This window comes from Bubalus bubalis, chromosome 9, assembly GCF_019923935.1.
Source record: "Bubalus bubalis isolate 160015118507 breed Murrah chromosome 9, NDDB_SH_1, whole genome shotgun sequence".
In the NCBI taxonomy this organism is placed as follows: domain Eukaryota; kingdom Metazoa; phylum Chordata; class Mammalia; order Artiodactyla; family Bovidae; genus Bubalus; species Bubalus bubalis.
This window is the reverse complement of record NC_059165.1, coordinates 65,077,781-65,092,422: the sequence shown is the minus strand read 5'-3', so window position 1 is coordinate 65,092,422 and position 14,642 is coordinate 65,077,781. Positions and strand designations below refer to the sequence as shown.

The following is a 14,642-nucleotide window of genomic DNA, read 5'->3' as shown; positions in this document are numbered from 1 at the left end:
CCACCTGTGTAGTCTTTCTAGTAGTTAAAACAGCTATTTCATTAACCCCAAAAGTTTCTTGCACATTCATACTAGCTTAGTTAGCTAACAGCATCTTTTCTATTGGAAGATGGATTTTCTTTTCTACTGGAAGACTTAGAAGGACAATTTCTATAGCTTCTATTAAGCAGAGCTTAGAAAGGAGAAGTGCTGATGTTTCCCTTTAAAAGTTAATGCTTGGGAAATTTGGGGATAAGTGTATAATCTCAGGGAACTTTTGATACAGTTGGGAGTTCACTCACTGGAATTATGCCCCCCCCCCCCAAAAAAAAAGATGCTGTATTTAAAGGTAGTTTTTCGTCATATCAAATGTGTGATACTTTTATATTCGGCTCTAAAATTATAGTTTCTTAGACATTTAATCCAGTGACTGACTCTTAGATTAAATATGCAGTAGCTGTGATAGTCTCCCCTCTTAATATATTAAATGCTATTTGGATAATGCTTCAAAATCTATTTTCATCCTTAACCTGTTTTCTTTCCCGTTTCATTCTGTGCTCCCAGTACAGGGGGCGCAGGTTCAGTTTCTGGTTAGGTCACTGAGGTCCCACATGCTATGAAGCACAGCCAAAAAGTAAAAATAAGAAATTTCAAGTATTTCTAGATAGTTACAAGGAAATTATATCTTACTTTACAAAGGGTTAATAAGCTCTAATTCCTAAATTCAACACATGTGCGTAACTTCATACCTAGTCCCTATTCCTACTGGAGAAAATTCTTAGGAACGTTCCATCTTTCAATTCCTCAGGTTTTTTCTTCAGCCTTGAAACAGATTCCTTATTTGGTTGAATACCAGATGTACTTCAGTTTACAAAGTCACATCATACAAAGAACGTTTACTTTTATCATTTACTACATAAAAGTTTATAAATGTATGGTATGGCAAGAGGCTAGAACTGATTTATTCATTTTAGTACAAAGTTGGATTTCATGTTAATGTTTAAGTGCATTTGTGATGTATAATTCCTCTGTAACAATACTTCTAACACATACTGTCTGCGCAAGGCACCATTCTAAGCCCTTTAATATGATCACATTTCAAACTCAAGTAATCCTATGAGGTGTGGGTACTATTGTATTACAGATAAGAAAACTTAGATACAGAGCAAGTGACTTTCTCAAGGCCAACCAACCAGTATGTGATAGAGCTGGGATCTGAACCCAGGCAGTCTGGTCTTTTAGCCAGTAACTGTACTATTCCTTAAGAAATATAAAGGGGGAAAAAAAAAAAAGAAATATTAAGGGATTGAGTTTAGTTTTAAAAATTGTACTGAATTAAATATTCATCCCAACTTGTGAAAATTCATACGAGTTTTGTATAAACTTGTATCTATCCAGTGAAGAGGTTTTCAGCATTTTCCACCTTTTTTAAAAAATGTACAAGTCTGAATATAGGAACACTATCTAGTCTCTGATAGAAAGCACTTGACTTAAAGGCCCCATTTTTCCCCCCTTTGTAGAAATATCCTCGAGTCTGTACAGACACAGTCACACCCCCCCCCCCCCAAATTTAAAGATTCCATGAATATGAATAACTTTTGGAACTGATCTAAAAATTCTTTCTCATGTCGGTGGAAGGTAGTGAAGAAAGTTACTGAAGGTGACTTATTTAGTTAATAGTCTGTTGTTACGTCCAGTAAACAAGGTACCTGTCTTAATTTATTCATTTAGTACTCTTTTAAAAGAGAAGCCTGGGGTTCAAAAGTTATGTATGAGGTATTTTGATCTCGATTCCTCCAGGTTTTAAGAGAGAGAAAATTTTTAGGTTTTGGTGGTGGTTATTATAATTCCTTTCTGCTGCATTCAGCATTGCCGAGTCCCAAAGGAACCTGGTATGTGGGGATTATGTATGTAAACAGAAAAGTGAAGAGGTGGAAAGCTGTTAAAGGAAACTGTCCATAGGGCAGGGGTCTTGTGCAAAGATGGTAGCTCTGTCACTTCATTTACCATGTAGTTAAGCTATTGTCTGATAAGGAGAAATTTTAGTTATCTTGTTATTCTAGTATATGATATAGAGCACAAAGATATATTAGAAACAAAATTTTGTTTGAAAGAATTGACTTTTTCCTCTGTCCTTTGAAAAAATACACAGATGTGTGTGCTGTTTTGAGTTTCCTGTTCATAGCCTGGACTGGGCTTTCTTTTAGTTGGGTCCAAAAGCTGAATGAGATGCACCCTTTGCAAATCTTTCTTAGCTCAGCAACATTAGCCGATTGAAATCAAGAGCTCTGGAAGGAAAGGCTCCAAGCTTCCTCTCTGGCACATGGGGGACTCAGACTTAGGTTAGAAGCCTGCATGAACTGTCAGGAACTCTGCCATTGACGTAGTGCTAAAGCTTGGCCACAAGATGCTTTTGTTCACCAGTGACTTCTGGAATCATGTGTTTGGGAAGACTAAATATAGTGTGTGCTCTGCTGAGTAAAAGGAAATAATAACCTTTTAGCTAGAGAGGTCTTTATATGGTGATGGTCTTGGTTTGGTTACAAGTGTGATGCTTCTGTAGTCTTTTGGGAGGCTATTTTAACTGATCTAAAGTCTTACCTGCAAGACTAGGATTTTTCATGTACCACTGGGTCAGGAATTTTGTCTAGAGGAGACCAGAGCCTCTCTCTGAAAGGATCCACTCATCAGCCTGATCTAGTTTAGTTGTCATTCTTCTAGAATGCAGGAGAGCATATGTGGTGTGCTGAGCGCTGCCAGAGCACAAACATAGCACACTTAAGGGAGGCTTCTTAATGCTGCTTCCTGTCTGAAGCCCCTCTTGCTCTCTCCCCTTTACAAAGAAGGCCTTATGCCAAGAATACTGCAGCCCACCAGCTGAATTAGATTAGTGGCACTCTAGAACAGAAGAATGCAGGTGCAGAGAGATTTGCAGCTCTTTGGCTAGCCTCTGTGTAAAGTCATCCTACAAAACCTGAGTTGGGAGATTTTCTGTTTTTGTGTTGGTGGTAATACAAAGAGAACGGGAAGCTTCTTGTTCGGATAACCATCCTGGGCAGAGAAGAGGAAAGAATCCAGAGACTTCAGCCCGTATCTTCAGCTTTGGCTCAAGGCTTAGAATGTGGCCTCCAAAGAAAATAGATTAGTGATCTTGCTGTACTGTAGTGACTGTACCTGCATGAGCACCTAACCTAAGGCTGTGATTTCAGGTTGAGACGCTGGAATATCAGCTGGAAAACTGCCTTTAGAATGAAGACAATCCCAGGGGTTAGGTACAAGAAACCTTTTGCAAGTCAGAAATATGAGTGAGGGCGGCCCTGGGGCCTGGTGGTGAGTTGATGATACCATCTGTTAGGAAGAAGTTTCCATTCTAGCTTTTGTTAGCCTTTACAGATTGGTTCTTTGACAGGGGCTGGGTGCTGTGCACAAGGGAGCTTGAGGACAGACCACAATCACCATGGCACCCTCTCAAGACTATGTTTGAGGTATCAGGGTGAGCCATAATATAAGTACCATAGAGTGGAGCTAAACACTCGGAACTGCTTTCCAGATAACTCTGGCAGTACATGCACAGGCCTGGGCAGAAGGCCAACAGGACAGCAGTGAACCTCCAGGGTCCATGAATCCTCTGGGAACACTTTAATTAGCAGCTGTTTTTTGTTACAAAAGTAGAACACTGTCATAAAAAAGAATTCAGTAAGCACAAAGGTAGAAGGAAGCATGAGTCATTCTCATCACCTGAGCAGCTGAAAACAGCTGGCTTAAGAGAAAGTGAGGACTGTAGGTGTTGGTCTAAGACCAAATTTTTCCAGTTGTCTGAGGCCCAAAATTCACACCCAAGAGTGATAAGGAATCTAGGCAATTTACAGTGTGATACTCTAGGGCAAGACATCTGCCTTTCAGCCACTACTAGGGCAAAGGCCACATGCCTGGAGAAAGGAACATGTCCACAGCCTTTACAAGCCCCAGACCCCTAGATGTAGGGATTCCAAGGCTGGCCACATGCTAACCCCTCTCCTCCCATCCTGCTTCTGCCCAGTATTTAATTTGTGCTGTACTGTACAGTGCCTGCTGCCATTTGTTCTGTCACAAGTCTGCTGATAATGCTGGCACCTAATGGGTGCCAGGTAGCATGTTCGGTCCACCCTTCCGCAGCTTTGGGGATGAAGCCTGGCATGGAGGGGTGATTATGGGTGTTTATTTTTATCTTATGTAAATTTTAGTTGAAACATTTCATATCTTTCCACCATGGTCTCAAAGGAAAAGCAGGGCAGAAATGAAGCAGTGGGAGCTCACTAAGGGCCAGGTACTTATTCAGTTTTTCTATGGAATCCTCCAGTAAACATTAAAGTAGGAATCCTAACATCGAGGAACTCAAGAGGAAGGAATTACTACCAGTCCACAACTACTAGGGATAATTAAACATTCTTAATGAAAATGTCAAAGGGAAAGAAAAATGCAGCCCTAGCAGTATGAGATTTTGGTGCTAGCATTGACAGCAAAGCAAGGGCTTTAATCACGAGGCCCGTGCAGTTCAAGGACGACTTTACTGTTAATTGCCCCTTCACTAAATCACAGGTGGACCAAGACCTGTCTCAGGCTCCTAACAGCATCTTTCTCCCAGGGACATAGGTTGAAGGGCCTTATTCAAGGATATTTTTGGTTTGCTAACCTACTTTTACTTGGTTGGGAAAAGAGGACTTGGGTTGTGACTGCCTGGGTTATGTTCTAAAGAAGCACCCTTGTCTGACAGCACGTCAAAGGGAAAAAACTGGTTCACATACCAAGGTCTAGAACAGGTAAGAATTAGCTCCATCTAATGGGGAGCTTTTAATAGTCTCAACTTTAGTCTCTGATTTCCAAGGGAATCTGTATATGTGATGTAGTCTTGTTACTCCACCTCCTCAGCTGAAGTCGCATCTATGAGCAAGGCTTCAGGCCCACCTCCATCTCAGGTAGGAGCACATGCGAAGAACTCTGCCTCTACTGCTGGCAGTGTGAAAAAGCCTTCCAAACCAAAATGAGAAAGGCAGTGAAATATTGCTGTGCCTTGCCCCAGGAGTCCTAACTTTGAAGGGACAGAGTAAACTTTGGGAAAGAAACAGAACTTGCTTGGCTTGCTTTTCATTTAAATAAATAGGTTATCTGGCTATTTATTGATTTTAATGAAAAACAAGCCAGGTAAGGTTCTGTTTCTTAGGGAGTGTGTGTGTGTATACTATGCATGAGGGCAGTTTTTTTGTTTGTTTGTTTTAGCATGTACTTGTTTGTTGAAGGAAGCTATTTCCACATGATCCCAAACCTTTAAGTTCTAAAATTCTTGCCTCTTAAGGGTTATGTTTATTCTTACTACTACAGAACCGAAAGGTGTCCCTAACCTAGTCAAGAATGAGAGACAGGGCTAGATGACAAGGTGACTTTCAGACCCCCGAGGTTTCAGTCTCCTTTCAGACATAAGGGTACCCAGGCAGAGACGTTAGATAGAGCTGGACAGCTGGGAAACACGGTAATATATCTCATGTCAGATACCACAGTGTGTATTTTCACTCATTTACTACAGATAGCAGAGCAACAGAGGATGGGCAGTGACAGTTACAGAGATTCCACCAAGTGCCCATTGAAGAGGTAAGCCACAGATCTAAGTGGATCCTGGAAAAGCTTAGAGGGAATCCTTGCCTGTGCACAGGTAGAAAGGGATTGATCAGGTGGGCCAAAGACTGCGCAATGTTTCAAAAAGCACTTTCTGGATAACATGAAAGGGCATCACTATTAACTGAGCACCCTAAACTGTACTGTTAGTATAGATGACCCACACACAGGTCTGAACTGCACAGGTCCACTTACACATAAATTGTTACCAATAAACAAGGACCTCCAGTACTACATGATCTGCAGTTGATTGAATCCATGGGTGGTTCCTCTATCAATTGTGGTTGCTTCTCAAAAGGTCTTGAGGCTTAATGTCTTTAACAGATGAGAGCCTCTTCTAGTCATTACTTGAAGTAATACTTTACCATGTCCCTTTGTATAATCTCACTTGATCCTCACTCCATTTTGTGGGCAAGACTGTATATACGAGGAGACCAGTGGCTTGTAGCTTGTATCTTACCTGTGAACTCCTGTTCCAAATCTAAAAGTGGGCCATTTTACTTTCGCTGCAACGGGTGCTGCAATGCAGAATATTAGATTTCTATGCCACTTTATATTCCAAGTAAGCAAAGGATAAAAGTCTAAAATATTGATTAATTTTATAGGAGAGATAGCCACAGAGGTAAAGGTAAGATGAAAAACAGGCAACTTATCCTGGGGAGAGTAATGGGATCCTGAAACAGAAAAAGGATATCAAGTGAAAACTAAGTCTCAGTGAAGCGTGGACATCCTGGACATGAGTTAAAAGTGTATCAATATTGGCTTGTTAATGGTAACAAATGTACCATACTAATGTAAGATGCTAATAATAGGGGAAACTGCAGAGTATACAGGAACTCCATAAACTATTTTTACAGACTTCCTGTAAATTGTTCTAAAATAAAGTTTGTTTTTTAAGGCAGTTTAAGCTGAGGAAATAGAGAAAATCCACTAGAAAACGACATCAGAAAATTTGATTTACTGGCGAAGTCTTCAAAAATAAGCTGAATTTGCAATGGATGTACTCCTGATAGGATATTATTATTGAATATTTTATTGGGGAATTATATCTTGTAGAGGCCGCGGCTAACTGAGCACCATAATCTTAATCTTTGTCACCGGTCTTTGTGGTAGCTATTTCTATGATTATCATTTCCCAGGAAAGGCCACAAGAGAGAAGTGACTTGTCAGAGGTCCCAAGGTCTTCACTTGGCTCCAGCCTCGAATCACGGGTGAGAGTCATCCCTCTTCTCTGCTCCCAGGCACCAGGCTCCCAGTCACTCTCCTCTTTAGCACTTCAGTGTCCTGAGTTCACCAGCAGATTAAGCTCAGGCAGGCCCACTATCCTATCTTGCCACTATCCCCAGTACCAAGCACAGTGATAGGGAATCCTGCCGTGACTGACTGTTACACTGCTGTCCCCACATGAAGTCCTCAGTATTTATGTTTAGAGATAAGCATGTAAGAGTGGGTACTAAATAAGAAAGAGGAATGGGGGCGGGGGGTAAGAAACATACATCAACTGAAAGAGGGAAATTAATGAGAACTTCAGAGCAAAGCAGCACTGCACTAAATATTTCTTGAGGGACTGTATAAAGCAATTCCTCAAGTCTAGAAAACCAAACCTCAGGCTCCCTCCAGGAAGAAAGAATATGGGCTTTTTACTCAGCAGCCTGGAAGGCCTTTTAGAGACCAAGCTGTGGAATCTTGTTTCATTGAGCTTTAAAATAAGGCTTTTTTTTAAAAAATAAGGCTTTTTTAAAAATAAGGCTGCCTCTTCCCATGAGCTGGTAGATAAACCTAAAGCCCTATGATTTTGATTTTCACTCATCTCTAAAAAAGGTGAAATGTGTGTAGAAACAGGGTATATGGATGGTGTAAACTTCAGGTAGACATAAGGGATATGATTTGCCTCAGCAGAGAAAAAAGACTAAAGCAAAATCACACTTAAAGGTACACTGTTGAAAAATCCAAAGTGTATAATTCATTACCTGCCATTACATCAACATAAAAAAAATAGGCATTTTAAACATTTCGACCAACAAAAGAGGGCATGATTTATAAACACATAAATATCCATGCATACTTTTACAATGATAGCTACTAGAAAAACGGATAGCTACTAGAAAAACGAGAACTTTAAAAATGCCAATCTAGACAAGATTCCCTTTCATTCTAATTGCCTCTTTCCTACATGTTGTTAATACCAAGAATCTTAAGAGGCTGCTGAGGTCAATGTTGCATTCATGCCAGCCTCCTTTCCAAGCCTGTAACTAATGATGGAAGTGTGATGAATCTTCTGCCTTAGCTTTGATGCTAGGAAAAAAAAGAAAAAGTTAAGTAGCCATGTTAGTCTAATGAATCAAATTCATAAGTAAAAATACAGCAGTGATACAAATTTTATGTCCTACCCAGATGGTATGTAGGTAGACTCAGAAATTATTAAGATTTTACTATATACAGAAGATAGAGCAAAACACTGACCATACCATCCATTTGGAAGCCAGATTTTTTGTTTTGTCACCTGTGATCTGTTAATGTTCACAATTCACAATGATAACAGAAATACTTAAAAAATAACTTTTTCCATGGCATGCTCTGCAATGAAGGCTTCTAAAAACAGAATCACACAAACCTTTCATTGTTCTAAATTAAAATCAGTTGAATCCACGTAGTAATTCACAACATTTCACATTGACTCAGGATATTTAGAAGATGTGAAGGTTATGTTTCTGAATTTCACACTATTAGAAACTGTAAATGCATGTCTTCAAATAGTGATGAACTGAAGCAGATACATTCTTTCTGGGTACTCTCTAGCACCTTTGGTAAATTTAAACTTGGCTTTAGACAACTTTTAAGCAGGGTGTGAAGCTATTATTTTGGCTGTCACCTATTTGAATGGATTTCCTTAACATTTAGCAGTGCAAGTGAGTCAATCAGTTTTTTTAGCAATCAGTTTTCAAGGTATGACCTATTTCCTGGCTTAAGCCTGTCATATCAGTCTCTGAGAAGTGAAGAAGCAAAATTCCTCAGCAAGAGCAAAATATAAGAGGTCTTTCTCCTTTGAGAAGAATGCAGTTATCACCTAAAAAAACCATCTTTATTCCAAAGGGAAAGAGAATCCCATAAGCCCTCTCTTCAATTTCCAACAGGACAGACCAAGACTACAGTAGCAGCAAAGCTGCCCCTGGCTTTGGCTGTTTCAAGTCTGGTCTTTGACACTAGTGTTGGTAGGTGATTCACTCATGCTGGGCACCAGGCAACAGACTGGCCCGTAGCGTCAGACAAAGCTCTTCTGGCTGGTTCTATTTTTGTGGATAAAGGGAAAAAGAAAGGTAGCTCCACAAAGCATTTATCTTAGGATCCAAGACAAAACCTGATTTAACTACTCTGGCAGGCTGAAAAAAATTTTAATACTCACAGATACCTGCCATCTTACTAGAACCACGTCTCCTTCCATCAGTGGAGTGGCTGCTCCATTACTTTAGAGCTTGCCAAGACTGGATATAATGTACAAGAAGAAAAATTCTCTGAAAGGCAAGCACACTTTTCTAACTTCTCTTCCACATTTCATATTTAGTCACTTTCCATACTGCCCTTTTCCCTCTTGGATAAAAATGTTCTCAGGAAAAACAGAGTTATTAAGTGGACAGATTCTTTCTTTGGCCAACAATGATAATTTCCTAGTCATTCACTGCTCTTTCTCCTTAAGATGATGCCTTGGAAATAATATACAGTCTGAGAAACAACACCATTCCTGAGGGAGCTGCTGCACTTTGTTAATTATTGCTCATTAATGGGTAACGTGGTCGATCACAAAGTTCTGCTGGTAGGTACCTTGGGAGGGCCGTTAGATAATTGAGATTGTTCAATATATTTGTTTGAATCTCCTTTTTTTCCAAAGAAAAATCATACACTGCAACTGTCTGACAAATACCACCTGTCAGAGTCCCATGCTCATTTCTTTTATCAGATTTGCCCACACCGCCCCCCCCTTAAAAAAAAAAAAAGCTGGACAGACCTCAGTTTTACTGGCCTTAAAAGTGCCAAATAGCCATAAAGTATTTTTAAAATCTTTAAAGAACTTATGTCTCTAAGTAATCTTCACTATCCAGTCTCTGTATACCAGTGATGCCAGGCTATTCATTTCCACTTGGTAGCTAGCTTCAAAACCCAACTAAAAACTCTTCAGAGCTAAGGATCAAATCTGGGCAGAACCATAACTGACCTTTTCAAGTGTATGGCTCAATATCAAGGTTCTTTGTTTCATTTTTTTGTCTCTGGGCTGGCAATGGTGCTTAATGTTTGCCAACCTCTATTACATGCAAAGACCTCAGGCAAGACACACACACACACACACAAACTGCTGCAAAGCCCCCAGGGCTCTCTTTCCAGTGGGCACTCAGGGTGGCTTTCAGAAGAGAAGGGACAGCCTTCAACACACCATAATTCTGTCATGGAACAGGTAAGATGACTCATTCGCAGGACAGGCTTATCTAAAAGACTCTTTACCAACTGGCAAAACACCACACATCCTCCAAGTATCTCACTTTTCAGAATCTACTTCGCTTCATTTTCAGTGACACTGACAATCTAAAACTCTGTTACTAAAAAAACCTAAGTTTTATTTGAAGGAAGTTCTAACATACATAATCCAAAAGTGCTATAGAAATGCAGCCACCCTGAAGGCTTCTTCCAGGTAACTAGGTGCCAGTGATTATTCTGACAGCAGAGCTGGCTTCAGGGATGCCAAAGTTCATCTCTGAGGACTCTACTCTGGAGGCTGACACTCTAAATGTCAAAAATGAACAGAGGATTCAAAAATGAACCCAGGACAGGGGTTCCCTACATTTTTGAGGTTCCAGACCCCTTTACAAAATGTTTAACAGTTTAGTAATTCTTCCCCTCACCACACACACACATAACTTCTTCACTCTGGTCTATGGATAATGTTAGGGACATTCTTGTTAATTACAAAAACTCCTTAGTCTCATCTGGAATCTGAAACCCAAAAATCACGAAGTATTATGACCTCCAATATCCCAGTATGACTGTAAAGAGAGAAATATAGTATTTATGAGAAAAACAGATCTTAGAGAGGGCAGACCACCTCTTAGGAGCAAAAAGTCAAGGAAAGAATTGGCCATGAGCAGTCAGGAAATGAAAGCTCACCCTACTCCCTGCCTGCCCCTAACCCATGGGGTACAACCAGGTGGCCAGAAATTATCTAACTGTCCCATGCCTAGGCCCAAGGAACCTCACGACCTGGATACCAAGGGACTTACCCCAGGTTTTTTTTTTTAATATTTCATAGGAGAATTCCAAAAGTCACAAATTCCCAATTCCCAATGGCTCCCTGGCTACAAACAGCAGCCCTGTTAACAGCTGATATGAAAAACAAAATAGCCCCTTGAACTCAACCTGAAACTTTTGATTCCAGATTCAGTTAAAAAACAATACTTTTAAAAGGAAATTATCTGCAATCAAGTGGGGTTTGCTGTTTGGGGCTGAAGTACTTTTGGGGCAGCTGAGGATTTGATTAGTTCCCAAAACCCACACTGAAGGGAACCTTTTTCTATGCCCTGCTTCCCAAAACAAGACCCAAGTGGGGTGAAGCAAGCGTTTGCCTATGTTTCTGAGATGAGAACTAACAGAGGCTAGCAGCCTTCACTCGTTGTCAATTCTGTAAGCATTTTCTGAGCACCTTCTCTAGTGCATGCCTATACCAGGTTTCAGAGTTAACAGGATCAATGTCTTAAGAACCGTCTCATCTCTCAAGAAGCTTACCATGTGCCCTTAAAAAGGTCTGGGTGAAGTGCTATGGGGGATGAGGAAACAATTAATTCCACTGCCTAAGACGACCAGGGCAAATAAGAAAAACCTTATCTTGGGAGACAGTAAAAAGCAGTTGGTATCCTCTGAGCTTTCTTCTGCCACACACTCTATGGCCCCTGGCCCCCACAGGAAAATGCAAGGCTTGACAGGCAACAGCTCACTATGGAAAAAAGTCACAGCCTCACATCAGACCAAGCCTGGCAGAATAGGAAACAGTTATGATGTGTGGATATCACACCATCCACATTTCCATCAACAAGTCAGAGAAGCCAAACAAGTCTGGTGGTGTCCTCAACCACTGCGGTAAGGATAAGTTAATGTTATCAAAAAGATTTTTTAATAAGTGGGAAACTGTAGCACTCTAAGCAACATTTTCTTAAATTCAAGCAAAAAGCTCAAAATAGAATGTTCCTAAAGGAACTAAAGGGGTTGAATTTATGTGTTACTCCACCCACAATGTGTAATTTACCTACTGAGTTGTTACCTGGTTATGAAAAGCTTTATACCAGTTACAGAGAAATGAAAGGGCTTAGATTGGGGTAGTAAACAAGAGCATTCAGAAGACAATATACTCTAATACATCACCATAAAGGCAGGGGCCATTAGCTCTATACCATTTCAAATGCACTTGGAAATCCTGTTTACCTTTTTCATTAATTTACTTCTGGTAGTAAACTGTGGCAGGTCTTCCACTTCAATCCCATCAGCCATTTCCATCACCTTGTCTAAAAGGTCTTTGTTGTAACTGCACAATAAAAAGTAGTAAGATAAAAATCCTGGAAGAATTATTATCACTGTGGGCTAAAAAGAAATTGCAGGTAGCTGGACTATAAACTCAACTCTCAGAGGAACAATTTGATACTACTGGGGAAACTGATAGCAACATCAAGTTAGAAAATAGTTCTTCCGCATGTGGCTACAGAAGCGGCATTAGGAATGCCAACAGAGCAGGTGTTGTTAAGATTTACAAAACAAGACTTACAAAAATAGAGGCACTGTACATCTGGCAGTACGTATTCATGGATATGGTATGAGGGCCAAATTTTTTTTTTTTTTAATATGTGGAATACTGGTCTAATGAAAATAACATTACTTGTTCATTTGTCCAATATTCTTACTTTTGCCTAATCTTGCATCTTGTTAACTAGAATTTACTAGGGGCACCTGGAAGTCAGAGAAACGGAAGGGATGCAGCAGGCACTGCTTCCCCAAATCCTGTTCCAGTAACTCCCCAAATCTGAAAGCAAAACCAAGTGGCTTAGGATTACAGGGGCCATGTGACCACACAGCCATAAGGAGCACAGAGACCAGAACTAGTCAACTAAGTCATTTCATTATCCTAACAATTTCAGGAAATGCTAAATAAAAGGATTTGCCACCTGCTTCATGGAGTGGTAGAGCGCCATATTTCAAGCATTTCAAACACAGTTCCTTGAAGGCATTTCATAAAAGGCAGAAAGGCAAAGAGTGCTGCTTGCTACTGGGTCCAGCAGACTAGGATGTGAGAGAAAAAGCCAAGGACCACAAACTACATCCTGCCATAAATGGTAAAATCCACCAATCCTGCCAGAAGCTGCATGGTCCTTAGGTATGTCTCTTTCCCTCTCTTCAGTTGCTTATGTAAACTGGGTATCTCAGTTTCTGTCCCTGCAGGTTTGCCATGTGGAAGGAGCTAATGAACTTAAAATTATGCACTCAGAAAGGATGGTTTGAAGTAATTACAGTAATAATACAAACAAAATATTTGTATTTTGTATTACAAAATAATACAAACTCGAACGCCTAGCATGTTATAGGGCTCTTCTTGCTAGATGACAGCCTGTGCTAAGTGTTTTTCACCCTTTAATACTGTAGTCATCACAATTCATTTTCCAGATGAGAAAGTCGAAGCTCTGAGAGGTTAAGTATCTTTTCAAGAATTGGCTGACATGGGACTCTGCCTTAGGCCTGGCTAGTACGGTTGGAGACTGGGGACGGAGTCAGCCTTGGGCAAGGGTTAGCCCTGGGGTTAGGACTGCGGGTTGGGATACGGTCAGTTAGCCGGCAGGGGTCCGCACCTGCAACCCAGGAAGAGGTGGTTGGCCCAGACCATGGAGAGGGACAGCAGCTGGTCCAGGCGGCCGCCACCGTCGGGTGGATCGCGGTAATCGGGCAGGTGGCGCAGGATGAATTCCATGCGGGCCTTCCATTGCTTCTCGCTCTCCGAGTAGGAGCGGAACTGCTCAGCAAAGTCAGTCGCTCGCCGCACACCGGAGATTAGCTCCTCCACGGCAGCGGCCGCCTCGCCACCCACCATGGCGCCCTCCACCGCTAAGGGCCGGACCCGCCCACCGCCTTCCCGACATGCACTGCGCCACCTCTCTGCGGCTAGAGGAGCACCGGCGGCGCGCGTCTGCGCAGGAGGATTGGTCTGGAGCGCCCTCGGCGGGCGCGGCGGCCTCACCCAGCCCTAACCGGCACCTCAGACTTGCAGCCGGCGCCTCTGGAGTGGCTCTACCTCAGGGCCTCAGGGGCAGTTCTCACTGGACCCTGTGGGAAACCAGTAGGGAAACGGAGGCCTTCCCAAGCACAGAGCAAGGACGGCCCTCTCCCATTCGGCAGCTGGATGTCAGTCAGGACTTTTACAGTGTCCTTGACCTGGGAATTCCCCGAGCACCCGGCCCGCAGGACCTTTGCCCACAGTTCCGAGGAATTACAGGTGTAGTTGCTCAGGGTCTACTTTTATCCATTCCCAGAGGCCTTGACACTCCACCCAGCTTGTGGCCCGACTTCCTGGAACCAGTTAGCGATCCAGCTGAGTACTTGCCAGACCCTTTGCTAGGTGCTGGGATGGTATGACAGCAAACTCAGAGCGCTTCTCTAGTGAACTTTAGTCTGCTGGGGGAGATAGACATTATTAGTGAATACTTAATAATTGCTCAAGGGAAACTTTTCAGCATTGACAAAGTTTAATAAAAGAGAGACCCAGAGTGCCAGGAGCATGAATAAGCAAGAGACCTGATGCAGACTTGGTGAGGTAAATGATACTGGAGAGCTGAGGAATTTACAGAAGTTAACGACACGAAAGAGTAGGGTACCACAGGAGACCCTGAACTGGTGAGAGAACTGCAAGATCTGTATGACAAATTCTAGAGTAGGGGGACAGTGGAGGAGATAAGGATGCAAAGAACCACCAAGTGGTTCACGGAAGGAGTTGT

At 41.8% G+C, this 14,642-nt stretch overlaps 1 protein-coding gene across 2 annotated transcripts; it reads right to left on the bottom strand.

The window, feature by feature from the left end:
• Positions 1–7,568: 7,568 nt before the first annotated feature.
• CDKN2AIPNL (CDKN2A interacting protein N-terminal like) lies at positions 7,569–13,766 on the bottom strand. 2 transcript variants are annotated; one of them, XM_006042802.3, is made up of 3 exons: positions 13,503–13,766; positions 12,091–12,190; positions 7,569–7,923 (listed from the first exon to the last, which is right to left on the bottom strand). In XM_006042802.3, the coding sequence occupies exons 1-3, from the start codon at positions 13,739–13,741 to the stop codon at positions 7,912–7,914; spliced, it is 351 nt and encodes a 116-aa protein (XP_006042864.1). In that variant the 5' UTR covers positions 13,742–13,766; the 3' UTR covers positions 7,569–7,911. The 2 variants fall into 2 exon arrangements, with proteins under 2 accessions (XP_006042864.1, XP_025148483.1); XM_025292698.2 differs by lacking the exon at positions 7,569–7,923 and adding an exon at positions 8,228–8,921.
• Positions 13,767–14,642: the final 876 nt, after the last annotated feature.

Bases quoted from the DNA above. Each gene is read 5' to 3' on its own strand.
- CDKN2AIPNL (XM_006042802.3), bottom strand. From the start codon at position 13,741: ATGGTGGGTGGCGAGGCGGCCGCTGCCGTGGAGGAGCTAATCTCCGGT. The intron at 12,191-13,502 runs GTGCGGACCCCT...TTTATTGTGCAG, and splicing joins CACCTCTTCCTGGGTTGCAG to TTACAACAAAGACCTTTTAG.